Source organism: Micromys minutus (assembly GCF_963924665.1).
Source record: "Micromys minutus genome assembly, chromosome: 1".
NCBI lineage: Eukaryota > Metazoa > Chordata > Mammalia > Rodentia > Muridae > Micromys > Micromys minutus.
The window spans coordinates 48,901,868-48,923,230 of record NC_137969.1 but is presented as its reverse complement, the minus strand read 5'-3'; the positions used below and the strand labels follow the sequence as shown (position 1 = coordinate 48,923,230).

Below are 21,363 nucleotides of genomic sequence, written 5' to 3'. Positions count from 1 at the left end.
TGTTAATATGATGGATCACATTGACATATTTTTATATGTTGTACCATCTCTTCATCTCTGGGATTAAGTCCACTTAATCACTGTGAATGGCCATTTGTGGTGTATTATTAGATTAGGCTTATATTTGTGTTTTAGCTATGCACCTTGTATCTTTGATATTTCTAAGACTTTTAACATGAAGGGAAATTGGACTTTGTTAAAGGCTTTTTCAGCATCTAATAAGATGATCATGTGTTTTTTGTTTTCTTTAATGTTTATATGATAGAGTACAATGATAAATTTTTATATATTGAACCATACTGGCACGTCTGGGATAAAGCCTAAATCATTATGGATGATTTTCTTCATGTGTTGTTGGAATCAGTTTGTGAGTATTTTATTGCATAATTTTGCATCAATGTTCATAAGGGAAACTGGTCTGAAATTCTCTTGCTTTTTATAGTCTTTGTGTGGTTTAAGTGTCAGGATGAGTGTGGCCATAATGAGTAAGTTTGGCAATGTTGCTTCTATTTTATTTTGTGAAATAATTTGAGGAGTACTGGTATTAGATCTTTGGAAGTCTGGTAAAATTCTGTGCTAAAACAGTCGAGTCCTGGGATTGTTTTGGTTGTGAGATTTTTGATGACTGCTTCTTCAGACTATTTAAATTGTTTACCTGATTTTGATATGACTGAAAACTCCTTTTTAATTATATTTTGTCTCTACTATGAAACTAACTTATGGACCATTTGCTATCCTGCGTGTAAGGTACTCTGCTTCACAACTGATCTGCCTATAAGAGTTGCTCTTGGGCTGGAGGCTGCAGTCTCCAGTTTAGCACCTTCTGAGAATAGCAAGGAGGCTAGGTAAAGTCTCAGAAGGGAATTTTGCTTCTGTAAGACTTGGAATGAGAAAAGGATAGATACTTGCCTCTGCCCTTTGTTCTCAGCACTTGTAAATTTCAGAGTGTGCTCCCATGATAAAAAAGATCACTATTCAGTGGGAGAGATTTCTCAGCGGTTAAGAACACCGACTGTTCTTTCAGAAGTCTTAGAGTTCATTTCCCAGCAACCACATGGTGGCTCACAACCATATGTAATAGGATCTGGTGCCCTCTTCTGTTGTGTCTGAAGACAGCAGCGCTAGTGTAGTCACGCACATAAAATAAATCTTTTTTGAAAAAGATCACTATGAGTTTGCACATAAATTCAGGTCATAAGAGGTTTATAACCAAGAATGTCTACATACATACCCACTAGGAACAATTATCTGGCCAAACATTCATCATTTATTACTAGTTTACAAGTTCATGAAAAGTTTAAGACCATAGCTTGGCTGTCCTTTAAGTTTTGTATAGATAAACCCAGTCACTATCTTATCTGCTGTTTTTGCACCTGTGATCCTGTGGTATATATCTTCTTTATGAGCTTCAGTTAATGGTTTTTGTAACCCCTTCAAAGGTGCCTTAAGTTTTAGAAGTCTGTTTTTATCCCAGAAGCAATTAAGCAGTTCTGTTATAAAAGGGGTTAAATGTTACTGCATTGCCATTTGAAAACAATGGTGGCCCTAGCATGATAGTTGCAGAATGAATACTCTTTGTTTTTGCATGCTATCTGAGTCTAGGGTCTTGCTTCAGAGGATTTTGGATGCTTTCTTACATAACTGTCGTAAGTGGTATCAATCAAGAAATCAACCATTCTCTTTAGATTTTCCCACTTTGTGGAGGACAGTCTTTTGAAGTAAGGCCTAATGATCTTTTGGTACAGACTTCAATGTCCATTGTTATGTCTCCATTTTCATTTCTGATTTTGTTAATTTGAAAGTCTCTCTGCCTTTTACTTAATTTATCTAAGGGTTTGTCTATCTGGTTGATTTTCTCAAAGATCCAGCTCTTAAGAAAGCATTTATCTGGATGTTTTCGTTAAAAAAAAATGCAAATAGATCAATACTTATTGCCCTGGACAAAACTCAAGTACAAGTGAACCAAACACCTCAAAATAGCACTGTAGATACTAAGTCTAATAGAGGAGAAAGTGAGGAACTGCCTTGAATATACTGGTATAGGAGACAACTTCCTGAAATGAACACCTAATTGGGGCACTAAGATTCACAACTAATAAATTTAAAAACTTCTGTAAGGCATAGAACACCACTAAGACAAAGCAGCAACCACCAGAATCAAAAAGATCTTCACTGACCCTACATCAGACAGAGTATTAATACAAAATACATACAGAACTCAAGAAATTAGACAACAACAAAAAATGAAGTATGAAGCTAAACAGAGAATTCTCAACAGAGAAGTCTCAAATGGCATAAAAGCACTTAAAGAAATGTTTAGTACCCTTACTCATCAGGGAAATGCAAATCAAAACAACTCTGACATTCCATCTTACAACAGTAAAAATGGTTAAGATAAAAAACTCAAGTGACAGCACATGCTGACAAGGTTGTAGAGCAAGTGGAACACCCTCAATTGCTAGTGAGAGTACAAACTTGTGCAACCACTCTGGAAATCAATTTGGCAGTTTCTCAAAAATTGGAAATAGTTCTACCTCAAGACCCAGATATACCACTCCTGGACATATACCCAAAAGATGATCCACCATCCCACAAAGACACTTGCTCAACTATGTTCTTACTAGCTTTCATTTATATTAGCCAGAAACTAGAAATAGGCTAGATGTCCCTGAACTGAAAAATGGATTTTTTAAAATGTGGTTCATTTACACAATGGAATACTATTTAGCTATTCAAAACAAGGACATCACGAAAGTTGCAGGCAAATCGATGGAAATAGAAAAGATTATCCTGAGCAAGGTAACCTAGACCCAGAAAGACAAACATGGAGTAGAGGTAAAATGTGGGCAGATAGAGAGAAAGCTAGAAAAAAAGAATAGAAATCTCTGAGACAAACTCAAGACCTGCCACAGGGAGGCTCCCAGGAGTCTATGGGGGTGACCCTAGCTGAGACTCCCAGTAACTGCAAATATGGAGACTGAAGTGGCCACCTCCTGTAGCCAGGAGAAACTATGAGATGAGGGAGGGGGGCAAAATCTTTGACCCAAAAAGTGTCCTGCCTACAGATGTGCAGAGATAAAGATGAAGCATAAATTGAGGGAATGGCCAACCAATGACTGTCCAAATTTAAGACATAGCTCATGGAAGAGATCCAACCCTGATACTATTTATGATACTCTGCTGTTTACAGACAGGAACCTGGCATAATTGTCTTCTGACAGACTTCATTCAGTAGCTGATGGGTACAGATGCAGAGACCCCCACAATCAAACATTAGGTGGAGTCTTTTAGAAGAATGCAGAGAAAGTTGGTGGGTTTTGGAGGGGTCAAGGACACTACAAAGAAGACCTATAGAATCAATTAACCTGGACCCATGGAGCCTCACAGAGAATGAACCACCAACCAAAGAGCAAACCGGGCCTGGATCTACCCCCTCTTTGATTTGTGGCAAATGTACAGCTTGGTCTTTATGTAGGTCCCCTAACAACTGGAGCAGTTCTGACTCAATTACCTGCCTTTGGATCCCTTTCCCGTAGCAGGGCTCCCTTGTCTGGCCTCAGTAAGAGAAGATGTACTCAGTCCTTGTACAACTTGAAGTGCCAGAGTGGGTTGGTACTGGGGGCAGAGCTGCCCTTCTCTGAGAAAAAAGGGAGGGGATAATGGGAAGAGGGATTTCTGATGGTAACACTGGGGGATAGGAGGGAGTGGGGCTGTAATTGGGATGTAAAATTAAAGAAATAAACACAGTAATAATGGTAAAAAGAAAGAAAAATACTGATAGTTCCCTAGTTATATATGCAGCTTCTGTAATATTCAGCCACTTCTTTCCTAAACATGTAGTCAATAAAAATATAAACATATGCTTACACAATGGCACACACTGTTTATAGCAGTTTCATTTTTATATGTAAAAGGCATGTGTGTCTAAACAAAGATGTCACAATTGACACGGTTGACATCATAGGTGCCTAGTCTCAATTGATTTGGGTACAACACAACTCCTAAGCCTCAAGAGTATAATGGAAGTGATGGTGTAAGGCTTGTAAGAGCCAGGGGATCAGAAAGCCTGCTGTGAGACTGTATCCTAGAAATGGCAGGGAGGTTATACCCACAATCCCTCAACAACATGTCTGCCTAAATGTGGTATGAATTAGGATGGTACCAACAGTTATGCTAACATGGAAGGCAGAAACCTCAGCTGGGACTCTTCCCTAGACAACAAACTACAGAGAGGGTGGGATGGTTCTCTCTGGAGAGAAGCCCCTAATAGTTAACCAATAACAAATGGTCAGCCCTGAAATGAGAGGTATTCAAAGAAGCAGACAGGGGAGGCCTAGAGAGAGGAAAGGTAAGGGGGGTGGATGACCTAATTTTATTTCATTAAAATAAAGAGTTAAAACTGTCTGTATGGTTCGGTGTATTCATGTGTATACCATGGCAGGTCAGAGGATAGTCTTGCATGTCAGTCCTCACCCTGAACCTTCTTTTTTTTTCTTAATTGTAGAACTTTATTTTTAAAAAAAACAAAGATAAATGTACAAATTTTAAGCATTTTTACATAAATGTATACGAATACATTTTTGCCATTGCTTGGCTTTTTTGGGTTTTTTATAATGTTTGATAGTGTGCATTAAGATCTTACTAGTTACAATGAGCATAAAGTACATGTAAAACAGGATGTAACCTGGAATTAGTCAAGGTTTTCTTGGTGTATAAGGAGTAAACATAATGATTTTTTCTTTTTTCTTTTTTTTTTTTTTTTTTTTTTTCTTGAACTTTACACAGTCTGTGAATTGTTTCTGGGGTGTTTAGAGCTTTCTGGGGTTAGTATCCAATTATCAGTGACTGCATATTATGTCTGTTCTTTTGAGACTAGGTTATCTCGCTCAGGATGATATTCTCTAGATGCATCCATTTTCTTAAGAATTTCATAAGGTCATTGTTTCTGATAGCTGAGTAGTACTCCGTTGTGTAAATATACCACAATTTTTGTATCCATTCATCTACTGAAGGGCATCTGGGTTCTTTCCATCTTCTGGCTATTATAAATAGAGTTGCTAAAGACACTGTCAAGAAAACAAAACAGCAGCCAACAGAGTGGGAGAAGATCTTTACCAACCCCATATCAGATAGAGGCCTAATATCCAAGATATACAAAGAACTCAAGAAGCTAGACACCAGAGAATCAAACAACCCTATTAAAAAATGGGGTACAGAACTAAACAAAAAGTTCTCAATTGAGGAATATCGAATGGCTGAGAAGCATCTAAGGATGTGTTCGACATCATTAGCCATCAGGGAAATGCAAATCAAAACAACCCTGAGATTCCACCTCACACCAGTCAGATTGGCCAAGATCAAAAATTCAGATGACAACAGATGCTGGTGAGGATGTGGAGAAAGAGGAACACTTCTCCACTGTTGGTGGGGTTGTAAACTGGTAGAACCACTCTGCAAATCAGTCTGGCAGTTCCTCAGAAAATTGGACATAATACTACCTGAAGACCCAGTTATTCCACTTCTGGGAATTTACCCCAGAGATGCTCCAACATACAACAAAGACACATGCACCCTGAACCTTCTTTGCGACAAGATCTCATACATGTGTTCCAGCTGTGCTTGCCAAGTTTCTCCCCACAGAAACCTTAAGATTACAGATGCTCCCACTACATGTCCAGTTTTGATATGGACTCTGGGAATTTGAGCTCCAGACCTGATCCTTGCAAGGTAAGCACTTGTAGCCAGACGGACACTTCCCCTGCCTAACAGTTCCAATGGTCAACTCATGAAAACGTGTGTCCACAGACAAATTAATGGCCACATGTAGCATATCGATAACTATTTTACAATAAAAAAGCATAAACTACATGGCATGTTGCTACATGGTGAACCTCAAGGCAATTATATCAAGGAAATAAATCTGTCACCAGAAAGCACAACACACAGAAAGACAACAGTGACGAACACTAGAAGAGGAACAAGACAGAAGAAACAAGGGAGTGGACCACTGAGGGGAAGGAGTGTGTGAACTGCATAGTGATGTTAGTTATTTTGGGAGTAGAGATGACTTGTTAAAACTCATCCAATTGTACCTTTTAATTGTGTTCCACTAATTTTGTCAATGTCACCTCAACAAACCCAGTTCAACCAACACTCACTGTGGTCTCTGGACAATAACAGATCCACCAGTATGTTTGCAATGTTTTTCTTAAAAATTAAAAACCTTAGGCCACAGTAACAATACTCCTTACAGCTAAGAGAAGACAGAAGAATAACTGGTTCGTATCCAAACACTACAGAGATAATGAGATCTTATCAGATACACTGTACATACATTGGGAAAGGAAGAAAGATAGATATAGATGCATATGGACTAAGATCCTGGCTCTTACCCCATAGCTGTTATTAAGTCATGTTAAACTACAAAAGCTCTAAGGCATTGAAGTGTGAACACTGCCAGTCTCAAAGTGCAGTGCTTATTATCTTTAAAAGCATTATGTTACTTTCCTAACACCCGAAGAGAAGCAGTAACAGCAGTCACTTAAGCAGATCTCAGGGTGTAACATCTTCCTCTTAAGCACCATTATTTCCAGTATTTTAATAATGTTCACATAGTCCTGGAATGTGAGCTTTTGTGCTATGATGACACTTAATTTAAAAGCATAATTTTCTAAGACTTCTAACAGTTGCTTTCTATTCTGACTTTTTAAAATATTTCTCTATAATACTTGCAGATAAACCCTCTAATAACCATTTTTATCTTTGGAAGATTCAAAAGACTTGCATAGAATGTGAAAACATGAAGAGATTAAACTTCAGAAATTTAATTTTGATGTTGACTGCAACATTTCCAATCAGCCATCTTGAAATAACTCTACATATCCAGATCATTTGGTTGTTTCCTGCATTTCCACTCAGATCCCCCGTGTCTGTAGTTGTATCTATGACTGCATTTATTCAATCCCACGTTTCCTTTTAAGGGGATCCCCAAAGGACTTGTCTCTCTTGTCCCAATATTATTTCAACTGCACTGACCATTTCAGGTACTTGTTCCCCTTCAATTCCTGTGAAGAAGCTATGTGCATGAGGGATAAATGAAGCAGAATCCCACAATGTTTGACAGAACAGCTGTAGTAATTCCACTAAGAAAGAAAAAGTCTGTCAAGCTCATGTTGAAAATAAACAGGCATGTTTAATATCATCCTTAGCTTTCCATCTTGTACACTAGAAAACAAAACAAAACAAAAAGCAAAAAAAAAAAAAAAACAAAACCATCAAGTCGATGAGTGAAATAAATAAGCCAGTATGTGTGTTATAGGTGCAGTGTATGAATGTATGTACATGTGTGTGGATTCATGTGGTTGGCAAAGATCATTACCAGGTATCTTCTTATTGTCTTCTATCTTTTTTTTTTTTCTTTTGAGACAAGGCCTTCCTCTGAACCTGGGGCTCCCAGATTCAGCCAGACTGACTGAATCACAAGATCCAAGGGTCTACTTTCATAAACGCACAGCATTAGAGTCATGGACATGTGCTACAATGCATAAAATCTACATGGTGCTGGAAATTCAAACAACTCTTTAGGCTTCTGCAATAAGCATTACCAACAGACCTACTTCCAGAAACCAGTACACTCAACACCCTGATAAAGAAAATGTAAGCTATATAGAAGTTTTTCTCATGCATACCAAACATAAAATAAAATAACTGAAAGTAAGAAATAATCTTGTACACATAGCTGGAGACATGACACTCACTATATTGACAGCACTTTAAATAAACTGTCTGGTTGCCTCTGTGATCTTCTCCACAGCTTTGCTTCCCTCTCTACCTGACTGCTGAGTTATTACTTCGTCTTTTAGTATTTAGTCCCGCCTTCTCTCTTCTCTTCTCTTCTCTTCTCTTCTCTTCTCTTCTCTTCTCTTCTCTTCTCTTCTCTTCTCTTCTCTTCTTCTCTCTCTCTCTCTCAATCTCTCTCTCTCTCTCTCTCTCTCTCTCTCTCACACACACACACACACACACACACACACACACACACACACACAGACACTTGTGCAGAAAGGTATTTTCTGGCAGAACGTTGTAGTGCCTCTCACACATTTCATAACTGACGACTGTTCTGCTTCCAACCTGCGAGACTTTTACCTTCACATTGAAGATGTGTTAGGTGCTTTGAGAAAAAAGCACAGTGTGCACAATGCTATGGTGCACTGGTGGGTGATGGAGAATAAACGTCTGTCACGTCTAGCCTTTACTTCTGTGAGTCCTGGAGACTGAACTCAGGGCAGCTCGGCAGGTTTGGTGGCAAGCATGCTATGCTGAGTCATACCATTGGTCCCCAAAGAATGCTTTAAAATATGCAAATGCTCCCGTACAAAAGTACACTAAAACCCACCCATTCCAAAGTGGTGGTCAAGGGAAAGAGTGAAGACAAAGCAGGGATCTGGGGTTTGAGGGGTGCCAAAGGTGAGTAAAAATGTTAACTGAGGTAAGATAAACATTAACTCTAGGAAAAACAAAAACTAAGGTGGCAAAAGAAGAAACAGCTACACTGAAAAACTCAGTGGTCACTTCTGTATGGTATACATATTCATGATATAAACTCTGAATATTGATATCAAACTTATAATACAACTATTTGGTGAAGATATTAGGTTTTTTGGGGGGTGGGGGAGACGTCAGGCAGGATAAGGCAGACAAAAAAACCCCAAGCAATGAAAACCCAGCCAACTCACTTTCCACAGTATAAAATTATAGACAATGCCTAAATAAACGAGTGTATATTCTGAACATGTAGTATTAAATGTTCCTCCAAAGGTCTTTAATAATGTTTCCCAGAGTGGTGCTACTGGACATCTAGAAATTCTAAAGACAGTGGAGCTGGTAAGAGGCTACTGATGTCATTATCTTAGCAGGGGTGGGGCCCTTCTTCTCTCACCCCAAACCACACACTCTCTCTAAATGAGACACCCTGATACCAGTCACCTAAAGGAACGGATCCTTCTGGAGCGCAGACTCTTACTCCCAAAACTTTAGTCAAAACAAACCTCTATCTTCTTTAATGGCCATCTCAGGCATTCACTCTGGCAACAGGAAACTGAGTGCCACAGATATTAAAAGCACACACTAACAGTTTAAAGTGGTTCACACTGGAAACAGAAACAGGTGGGAAGAACGGTAGTCATGCTACTTTATCTCAAACAGAAAGAAAAAATGTGAGACTATATACCTTGGATCTTAACTCAAACTATAATCAAGTGTAAGTTCTATTGTGGTAGAAAATTAAAGCAACAGTTTATCCATACTATGATAAAATGCAATGACAGAAACTATTTACAACCAAATCTTTAGCTACTAAGGAGAATATTAAACAAAGATGCGGAACACCTGGGTCAGGAAGAAAAGCCACTGTTGTCAGGACCAAAGGAAACAGGTATCAGGGGACTGCTGTGAACATAGTCTTCACTTCATGGACATATGCAAACCCAATCAGGAACAAAACTAAAACCCATGATCCTAAAGACATGCAGATTCTTATTTCTGATATTTTAGAAATGGCAAGTCATAGTTCCACACTGTACATAAAAATGTACAAGATGACTATAATTTTCTAATTTTGCTTCTTCAGGTTTCCCTTTGTTTTCCATGTAAGGCCTGGTATTTTTAAGATAGATGTTACTGAAAAAGAAACAAAAAAAGGCAGCTCAGGCAACTGAGTCCAACAGAACCCATGACCCCTTCAATGGACTTTTTCTATCATATATCAGAATTTAAAAAATGACTTTTCTCTTTTATTTGTAATACTACCAATGACAAAAATTAATACTGCCACAAAATCAAAAGTACATATAAGTTATGAATTTAGGAATAAAGGAAAATGTAGTTTTGTGAGTTTTCTGAACAGATCAACAAAGGGATAATAAACAAAGCCTCCTGCATGGACTACCAAAAGTTTCTCAGAGCAGAGCTGAGCTCTGTGAGCCTCAGGAACATTATGTTTAACAAAGTCTATTTTCCTGAACATCGTGAAGGCGGAAAGTTTGAGTATGTATGAAGTGGGCTAAAAGGTGGGCAAGAGACCCGAATAAAACAACACAGTGTAAGGGCCAAGTCTAGTAGTTCATCACGACTGACAAACCGTATCCTGGAAACACAGCAAGAAAGCTTGCCTTCAGTTTTAGGATTGTTGGAGCTACATAATGAGTTCCAAGGCTGTGAGTGGGCTATACAGTGTGGCCTAACTTAAACAACAAACAAACAAACAAACAAAAACCCACAGTGAAGTGTGAAGGGCAGTGGGCATGCCCAACTGTGGGTCTGCAGCTTTGAGGAAAGACCCGTTCCCCGCTCGGCAACAGGGCTCTTTAATTACACTCCTCAGTCATCAGAAGATCGCCTGTCAATGGCTATATCACCAGGCTTCTTCTTCACCCATGGCCTGCCCCAGGAGCATCAGAGTTCTCCACAGTAGGAAATATATAGGACACTGCTTTTCGCATTTGATCAAATCTAAATATTCTAACTGCCGCTGGCAAGGATATTCCCTGTAACCTGCAGTTCATGACAAAGTCTCAGGTAGAAAATAGTCTGTGACCCAGGCAAAATAAAAGTCATTTTGTCCTAAATGTCTAACATTAGCCCCTGTCAGTCTATCAGGTGACAATATTGACATGCCGTGGCACATGTGATATGAGGAGGAGGTCTCACACTCTATCCTAAAATCTACATGCAGGATTTACCAAGAAAGGAAGACATGTGCGAAGGCCCAGCCACTGGGTCTTAGAAGCACTTTTGTGTCTCTCTGGCACACACCACTGCAGCACACGCAGCCCCCTCGCCCTTGCTGCCGCTCTCTTACCACAGGAAATGTATCCTCGGCGCCAGAGTACACTGGCTGCTGCTGATCATGCTGTGAGACACCTGCACTGGTACGAGGCTTGTCATGCTGCACAAAACCCTGCCATCTTCGGCCTGACACTGTGCATGTTATAATTACTCATCCAAATGAGCATGTCAGAGCAGCAGCAGCAGACCTCTCATCAGAGCAAAGGAAAAATACATCAAAACATTATCAACTCAGCAGGAAGACGGGGACCAGAAGGAAAATCACCCATTTCTAATATGGATGCCACAAAGCCGTGTCTGTTATGTTACAAAAAGAAAGGAAAATAAAGATCTTCCAAGTATAACGTCCAGGAGCACTGAAGCCAGAGAAGAAATATACAGAAGCAGACAAACACTTTGTAAATCACTTATGTGGAATCTATAAACTGTTCTAAATGCAACTTTAATACTAGACTACAGCAGGAACATTCATATGTGTAAGCATGTATATGGCTGACACATCACAAGTGTTTAAACACTGTTAAGAAAGGAAGGGAGGGAAGGAGGGAGAGAGGAAGAAAGGAAAGAAAGAAAGGGAAAACCCTAGTCTCTGTAGGAGCAGAACCGTCCCTAATCTAATGTTGCCTTATCTTACTGCCAGATATAAGTTATCATTGCCAACTCTCTAATGTTGAAAAGAGTTCATATTTCTATCACCAAAAGCTCTATGACATAGGGAGATACTTAAAAGGAAATAAAGATATTTGAAACTTTCTAAATTTTAATTCCATATATTGCATTAGAAACCAACTAGATCCATATATATGACGTAGACAAGAGTACATGTGGATTGTTGTATAAAACTTGAATATGAACAAAAGAAAAGATTTTCTTTGACAAGCCAAAAAGGCAAAACCATCAAGACTGATATACATGGCCACTCTGAAAGATTGAGAAAATACGTAACAGTTACTGAGTGGCTGAAAAGATGCTCATATCCCATGTAATCAGGAAAACATTAATATCAAAATAATGTAATGGGTACATAGCTTGTTAAAAATACTTCAAATAGTCAAAGATCATGCGCACAGCAGAGAAGACCAATTGCTGGCAGACTATTATCAAAGTACAGTATGGTGATGGGACAGTCACTATGGTCCTGCATGCACGTGCAGAAGCAGCCTGGGAAGGTGAGCTGGCGGCATTCGGTGACCTCAGAGGCATATTCCATACAACAGTCATCAGGATACTTATACAGAAATCCTCAGACATATGCACTGGGAAGTGTTCTGTTGCAGATTGATGATTAGAAAATGTGTATAACTATAACAGGTGGAGAGTGAATGACTTAACTGACTCATAAGCATAAAGATCTATAGCATTTCAAGAGCAAATTGACACACAGTAGACAAGAATGGATAAATTAACTAAATAATACTGACATTGGAAATAAGGCATGGAATATGTGCATAGCACAATTAGAGTTTAAGGGAAAGAGACTCCTTTAGAAAACTAGAGACACACAGAAGAAAAGAGGTCCAGAAAAGAGAAGATAAGCACTGGAGCTCCAGGAACACCTTATTTCTATTCTAACAGAATGGAGAGAACCAGATACAGATCTCAAGCAAATGAGACAAATAGTATTTGCCAAGTGTGAGTCAAAGGAGCCTTACCTTGCTACACCTATGATATATTCTAGTTACTACTAGTTAATCCTGTTTGCTTGGATATATTACAAAAAGCAATTTCTGAGAGTCATATGGAAAGTTCTAATGGACAATGTTACATTAACCCCAGGCTCACAGGGCCAAGACTTCAAGCTCCTAGTAAACAGGAACAATACATCTAGTTGTCACAAAATAATTGTGATACCATGCATACTCTTGATGACCTTTTGGGAAACTGACACAGTATTCATATTAAAAGGAAAACTAAGAAACTCATCAATTAGATAAATACTAAAATGGAAACAGTAACACGATCCAGGATCTATATGTTTTCTCCCAAGTAAAAGATGAGGCTTCCAGAATCAAAGTAAAAAAAAAAAAAAGACATTTTAAAAGGAAAAAAATACAATTTATAGGCAAATAAACAGTTGAATTGGTTTGTTCTTTCAAGACAGGGTTTCTCTGTGTAGCCCTGCCTGTCCTGGAACTTGCTCTGTAGACTAGGCAGGCCTGGAACTCAAAGATCCACCTGCCTCTGCCTCCCTAGTGCTGCAATTAAAGACATATACCACCATCATTCAGCCACTAGTAATTTAATAAATTGATACATTACAGCTACCACTAAAAGAAAATTCCAAACACTTTCCTGTATTTGCTATGTCTTATCAATTTCCAATAAAGAAGATTTTTTTAAAGAAAATGAGAAAAATAAATATGACAAAATGTCAGGTTAATTACCTGAACCCTCACAAACTTAAATCCTCTTAAGCATTTTAAAACTAATTTTTGAGCAAAGGAGATGGCTCAATGGGCAAAGTGCTTGCCACTCAAAGCTGATAACCTGCATGCAATCCCACACAAAGACAAAAACTTCACAGAACTATACTCTGATCTCCATATATACTCTACAGCACAACAGTGCCTGCACAAACCAACATACCCAATAACTACAAGCACCTTAAAATGTACAACTATTCATGCAAAAGTTTAAACATAAGCATATATACATATACAAATACATATATAAATACATATACATATATATGTTTTTAAAGTTCAGAACAAAAACATGTATGGCTTCCACTTAGAGAACCCCTCTAAAGTGTCACCATGAATTTGTCTTCTCTTTCTAATCTATAAACAGTGATGTCTTCTCCTGGGTACTGTCAACTACCAACACTGACCTAGTGCACAGGTGGACAGTGTCGGGGTGCAATTTTTCTTTGAACTTAAACACTTTCCTCTTCTGATTTTTAAGGATATTTTACTACTAATATCACCTCCTAGGTATATAACTTCAGTTTGTAGCAAGATTCTAACAACACTGACCTCTATCAATGTCCCAGGAAACTGAATTAACCTAAATAGAGCAAGCATGCACACACAGGACAGAGAACAAACAGTAGGGGCTGTGCTTCATTCGTTTCTTAGAGAAGTTATAGATTAGGTCATCAATCGGGTCATCAATCTTAGCAATATACACATCGCACACACATTATGCTTACAGCCACTGTTTTCTAAAGAGTTTTTTAAGATTTAAACTTAACAATGCACAGCAGTAGAGCCTCTACATTCTTGCCTAAGTGATCTAGACAATATATGCGTGCATGCTCATCTGTGTATTTAGAGAGAGAAAAATAGATGTTACTTTTCAGAAAAATATGATTAGAGAATGAGGCTTTACATATAGAGGCTTAAAAATAATTTTAGACCTAAAACAATCATTTGACTAAAATAATACACTTTCTAATTATTTAAAATAAATTTAATTATTTACCTGTGGTGTCCAGGAAACAGAAAATGGAACAGGAAAGTCCACAATGCAATCTGGTGGCTCTATAGGGTACTGTGACAAAGCATGAAAGTAGGTCATTCCTGTGTCTGTGGTGACAAGCTGACATGAAGCGTTTCAGAAAAACTAGACACATTAGACAAAACACTATACCCTCAGCATACTACTAACATAATAGTTAATGAGATTATACACACACATATAAATATACCCATACATACACACACACTGGGAGCTGACTGGCAGACACCCTATGCTCAGGAGGTACAAGGTTCAATGATGCGGGGATTCTAATAAGTATCGGGTAGGTAATATCGACCTGAGTCAGTACCCATGCTGTTGGTACAATCTGAGCTTCAGTTTTCTTTAAACAGAGATTAAACCAATTGTTATTTAATTACTCTGGTCATAAATTACCTTTAAATTAGCTTAAGTCACCAACTGAATAAGTAGTATATGTTAAAATAATCCCACAGCAATCACCATATATAATTATTAATTTAAGTGTGACTTCCCATAATAAACAACTACTCATGTTGAGAAGAAAAAAAAAACAGAACATAACAAAACATCAAAAAAAAACAAAACAAAAACAAAAACAGAAAAGAAAAAAAGAAATGATAAATGACTTCTGCTTCATTGGGGAAAAATAAAACTTAATAGTTTTAAGCAAGAAAAAAATTTAAAATTGGTAAAACTATTAGAAAATTAATTACTTGGTTATATAAGAAGAAATGATAAGCATAAGAACAAATCAGGTTTCTAAGTAACCAAAGATACAAAGTTTTTTTTTTAAATTAAATTTCTTATTAGAGAACTATATTTCAAGATCAATTAAAATACAATTCTAGAATCTCCAAAGTCATTTATAATTAAAATACTCATTACTTGCCATTAAAACTAAATTCCTTCTAAGAAAATGAGTTTTACAAAGTTTCTCTGACAAGCTGGTCGCCCCAGCCTTCACTCTGTCAGTTACTCACTTTTCATCACTTCACTGACAATCACGGGGGGAGGTGGGGAGGAGAAAGATGAAGGCCAAAAGACATGGCTCTAATGGCTACATTTGAAGCCTGTGTTTTCCAAAGAATTAACATTTTGCTATCAAGGTAAGCATGACTAAAATGAAACTGAATGTTAATGGACAGCAATTAATTCTATCTGCAGATATAAAGCTACTAACAAAATTAATAGAAAGCCCTCAAAAACTATTAATATTAATTCTGAAAGGAGAAAATGTGAAACAATCAGGTTAAGACGTGATAATGGCAGAAGGTACAGTTGTTTATAAAGATCTATTTCCTCTAAATTATCAGGAATCTTTAAAATCAAGCAGGTGGCTAGATGCTCAGCAGACAAAAGGCTTGACTCAAGCCTGATTTTGTAGTTCAATCTAGAGGACACAAAGGTGGAAGAAGAGAGCTGACTCCCAAAACTTGTCTTTCAGCCTGTGTGCCACCACAGTGAGCACACACACACACTTACACATGTGCATGAAAACAGAAATGATTAGATAGGTAGGTAGGTAGGTAGGTAGGTAGGTAAGCAGGTGGGTGGGTAGGTAGGTAGGTAAGTAGGTAGGTAGGTAGGTAGGTAGGTAGGTAGGTAGGTAGGTAGGTGGGTGGGTAAGTAGGTGGGTGGGTGGGTAGATGGATGATAAATGCCATCAAAACCTTCCTCCATCAAAAATAGAGAATTTGATTCACTCTGGATTGTTATCCATCACCTAAGGATCTTCCAATGGCCAGTCTTAGTTCTAAGGTAAAGAGTCATCAGTGTAGGTAATGTAATATAAAAGAAAGCCTACTCTTAAGTAAGACTCAGCACAGTCAATACCACAAATACAGCAGCATGGAGAGAGCCACACCCAAAAGAGACAAAAGAAGCAAACTCAATATATGATAGCCCTGTATGTATAAATTCCACCACTGGAATCTATAAGATGATGACACCTGCTTAATAAATTTATAATGGGATGAATGTACATGGACATTTGATGAATTAAGCTGATCTTAATTATAAATACAAGGATGTACTATATACATTACTATTACACGAAATGCCAGTTTGTTCAAATAAATTTCATATAAATGAAGAGCATTAAAGAGCAATTCTATATGGATAGGGTTTATTATGAATTATTAAAATATAAGGTTACATGATAGTTTTTTATCTTATTTTCCTGTCTCTTTTTTTTTGGGGGGGGGGGCTTTTTCAACAGGATTTCACTCTGTAGAGCAGATAACCTCTGGAACTTAACTCGCTGTACAGTCTGGTTATCTTCAAATTAGGAGCAATCCTTTTTTCTTCAGCTTCTCAAGTGCTGGGATCATTGTGTCTGAATTCATTTGTAAATGGCTTCTGGACTAACCCATGTTACAAAGTTTGGATGGCCTTTAAGTTTTCTGGGTATATGTAGTACAAACTTGCATTAGTAATAAAAAACTATTTTGTTATTTTTCTTTGTTTTGATGGCTCTGGGCATGGAATCCATGGCCTTGGATAAAGGAGAGTCAGTCAACTGATCTATAGTTCCCGTTTAAAAACTCTTATTTTGAAAATCTAATTGATAACATGTACTTTGCATATAGGACTGGAGCAAGATGCCACTCAACTGTAGTCCTAGTATCCAGAAGTCAAAAGCATGACCATCACAGGCTAAAGGCTAGTCTGGAATACACAGAAACTTCCAGGCCAATCAGGACTGTATAGTGAGGTGCTGATTTAAAAAAAAAAAAAAATCTTTTCAAGTGGAAGTTTAAATAATTTCTCAGTGCAATTGTTTTGCAAATCTCTCTTGAATAAAGACAGGTGCTAAATGTTCAAGGAATTATATACCATGAAGTACATATATGTGTTGCAACAGTTCTTAGATTCTTCAGTCTAGCACTCCACAGCACGTTTGAACGGAGCCCTAGTTGGCTCTGACTGAAGCATGACCACTGCCCCAAGTGACCACACAAATCACAACAGTAAGTGCTAGGCCTCCAACACAAACCAGGAGCTGTGTTTATCACACAGGATCAATTGATCTATGTGCTTGTTTGTTTACTGATCTGTTTACTTGTTTACTTGTCTGTCCGCTTGTTTGTTTGTTTCAGGATCAATTATTTTTAACAAGAGTTGTATAGCCTAAATCAGTACCTTGTTTACTTGGGTTTAGAGTCGATGAAGATGGTGGTTGACTTGTAATAGTATGCGCTCAAGAATAAAAACAAAACAAAAACCTACTCCTCTAATTTTGTCAAGTCAAGAAACAAAAGTTTATGCAAGTACAAAGAACTTCAATTTAAGACTTTCTAAAAAAAAATCATAGCTTAGATTAAGATATTATTTCTATAATTTTACCAAGCAGCTTTAGTGATTAATATTTCTTAGCTGATATTCCTACGCCCAAATATTGAGTGAGGAAGATGAGGACACAGGGGGAGGGGAGACAGAGACCACATATTAAAGACAAACTTGGCCTATCTATAAGTCCAAATTAAATCAACAAGTCTAATAAATTCCACCAAAATAAGATTAAGATTTCTTTTCAAATACGATACCCCCACCTCCTCCCATCTCAAATAAAAGCGTTGTCTTTTCTCTGCCAGTGTTTTCCTGTAGCATGTGTTGTAAAACTATAGATGTAAAACAGAAACGGGAAATATTTTTAGAGGAGTATCTCATCTGCATTATAAAGCTGTATTTTTAAAATTAGCAGACATAATGAAACATTATTTGCAATCTCACCAATTAATGAAGTAAATGCTATACTTAGAAAAAATCTTTTGCTACACTTAAGACTGATACAAAATAAAAAGTCTTCAAAACATACTTAAAGAAGTGTGGACACAAAGCACTGTCTGCTTAGTAAGCAAAAGACTTTAACCCTGTGGACAGAGGCACTTAAATCTCACTCTTCCCTTCCTGTTAGGGAGGCAGCTTTCATCAGTGTATGAATCCTAAACACAGTCACCTGAATGAAGAGACAGAAAGAACTGTAGTTGGTGGCCAAGTGTGACGTTTTACAAGGATAAAAAAAAATTGATTTCTACTATTTTCTTTTTAAAGCATTCCTTTTAAAACTTAAAAAGAAAATAAAACTATTTTAATGAAACAAACCTCTACCTCATTTTAAAACTTAAGTGAATTCATATCCAACAAAACTTCTGGTATTATACCTAAATGTTCCATGTGTACAGAAGATGCACTACTGAAGCCGCCATCTAACAACTTTACTGTGCCGCCCACCACTGCTTTGTTTGTTTGTTTTCTCTTTTGAAAACCTTAAATGCCAGACAAATTCTTTGAAAGGACAAACACAATTGATCTTTTCATCACTAGAATCTTCTGAAATAGAAGTGATTGATGACTCCCAGAAACAATACAAATCTGGATGTCCCTGTGTCCTTTACATTTCAGTGTTTTCCCCAGTCCTGACTAAGGGATGATTAATACGTTAAGCTCCCTTATTTATTTCTTAAAATTCTGAATCTAGAACTAAAGAATAAAGATGAAATAAAAATATAAAACAATGCTTTATATGTTTTGTGAATGGTTATAGATCACCAGCAGATATAAACTTACAGACATAACCTTTCTAAATTCTTAAAATGCATACACTCAAAGTAAATAATAAACTGTAATGGTACGTATGCACTGTGTGTGTGTGTGTGTGTGTGTGTGTGTGTGTGTGTGTGTGTGTGTGTTTTAGAGGGTAGGGTGAGGAAAGAGATTAAAAATTACAAAAACAACTCAGCCAAAAGTAGAAGCAAAAGATGGTCCCAGAACTTTATTTAGGACTGTAGAAGCATCTTTTCTACAAAGGCTATTATAAAATAACATCATGGTGTTTGGAGCTGCTGACTCTTTGATAAGAAGGTCTACATTTTTGTGAAATTTGGGATAAATTAAGTCACAAGAAATTATGACTAGGCTTTTGGAAACTGGATGAGTCAATTCCTTGAGGCTTTCTAAAATCAATTTTTAAAATCACCCAAGCCATTTAAAAATAGCCAGCACTTCTAACCAGTGAAAACATTCAGAGTTCATCTCTTAAAGCATTTCCTGACCACGAGAACAAGGCACGTACCTTTGCCTTCAACTTGACAGTGATTAGGTGCTTTCTACCAGAAGCATCGTCTGCTTTTAACTTGATGGTGCTGAAGGAAGTATCCACATACACGAGTCTGTGAGGAGAAGAGAATAAAAAATGATCACACAAAGGTGGGCTATGCGGTGGGGAGATGGGACCATTCCTACTACTACATGGAGAAAATTAATCAGGAATTTCTGCATGCCAGCTTTTCCTCCTGCTATAGATTTACTGCAGTTAATACAGCAGCCTAGTGCTTAATGCAGCCATAGATCTCTGGATTATTTACAATGTGTGTCAAGGCTCATGCTGTGGTCAGTGAGCACTCTGTTTCGCTTTTCCATCACTGGAACCTTTGGCATACACAGCATGTTTCTGTCAGCCTCTACTTATGTACACATTAAATTTCCTGTCAAGTTCTTTGATCCATTTCTGTAGCTTCATACAGTATGAGATTTTTATACTTCTTTTATTTGTTTTTCCTCTCAATGAACTTCTCCTTTGTTATCAGTAATGTTACTATACAACAAACTGGCTGGTACTGGTTCACACACTCAGACTAATCCTACGGAAAATGCTGTATGAGCACAGATATGGACGGGTTTCTTAGCAATAAATTTCCCTTTTGCACAAATACAGCTTCTGACACTTAACCCGGGCATGTATTCAAGATGACTATTATTTTAAACACATAGCTCAAACTAAATTGTTTTAGCTCTGAATCGCTCTAAACACATGAATTCTCTACAGTATCCTTTGAAATATATCATTCTGTAAAAATACAGTCCCTGGAATACCAAAAGCTATTACCAAAGTAGCCCAAAGTTAGCAGTGTGTTTACCAGCCCACGGGCATGTGGATGGTTCTTACAGTGTTACAGCACTCTTCTCTTGTAAAGATAAAAAGTGGATTGAGAACACTGTGTAGCTCATCACCCAGGCAGATGAAGAACTCGGGGTTCAGAAGAAACATTAGCCTCTAAAAGCAGGGGACTTCTTAACATCACTATAATCCATGTGGTTACAGACCAGAAACAAAGGAAAGATGGTTCGATTAAAGGAAGCATTGGACAAGGAGCTGTGAATCGCTAATGAAAGACAGAAATCTGAGAGCATGTGTTGACAGTGGATTAAGGCATAAGACAAAGCTGTGCAGATTACAAGTTCTTTTGAATCAGTAAAATGTCCAGGGTCTCAGAAAACAAATGAAAGAAAAGTTTTGGTAGAAAGCATGTTCGTTTACATGGTTAGTTTTTTCTGCACTGATACCTTAAAAACCTATTAACCTTCCCACATCCAACAACTGTAAACATCTGTCCCCATCACTTTTTTCATGGGTACCAATGCATGTGTACCTGACTGAAAATTTCTTCAGGTCCAAAATGAATAGAAGCATATGCATTTATTTGTTTTCCCTTTATTTATAAGCAACAGTATTATTTAAAAATAAAGGGATTTCTACAGCATGAAACTCTAGTTTCAAAAATAACAAGAAGCACTGATTAAACCAAAAGCATTAACTTTTATGAAGACACAGCTTTAAAAGCACTGGCTAAAACAGATGAAAGTGGGTGGGCTCCCACTTAGCAAAAGAAAAAAACAATCTGTAAAACAGGGTGTGATTATAAGTAGCCAAAAATATGGGCATTTCTTTTTAACACAAGAGATCAAAATGGAAGGTATATTTTTAAACTAAATTATAAATAATAACACATCCAGAAAACTTACAACTGTTCTGTTATTAACTTTTCAGTGAAATAATCATAGCATTTAGAATCAAGCAAGACAACTTAAAAGAACGGGAAGGACTAAGACTTCCGGCAATCTACCTAACACCTGAGACTTAAAGAAAGAGATGACAAACCCAGAGAAGCAGAAAGAAAAGAGTAAAGATTAATAAATGAAGTCTATAATTGCTAATGTAATAGTCAAGAGTGACATACTGGACTAAGTATACATGAATGGGATTTACAACATACTAAACCTAATGTGTTCTGTATC

General features: G+C 37.4%; 1 protein-coding gene across 2 annotated transcripts in view; it reads right to left on the bottom strand.

The window, feature by feature from the left end:
- Positions 1 to 21,363, bottom strand: part of FANCL (FA complementation group L) — a gene marked incomplete at its 5' end in the record, with an annotated part of 67,053 nt that overhangs the window by 16,729 nt on the left and 28,961 nt on the right. For both annotated transcript variants that reach the window (XM_080938306.1, XM_080938307.1), the window contains 2 exons: positions 14,269 to 14,337; positions 19,361 to 19,457. In XM_080938306.1, coding sequence (XP_080794432.1) covers positions 14,269 to 14,337; positions 19,361 to 19,457 — 166 coding nt within the window. The remainder of the gene's footprint in view (positions 1 to 14,268; positions 14,338 to 19,360; positions 19,458 to 21,363) is intronic.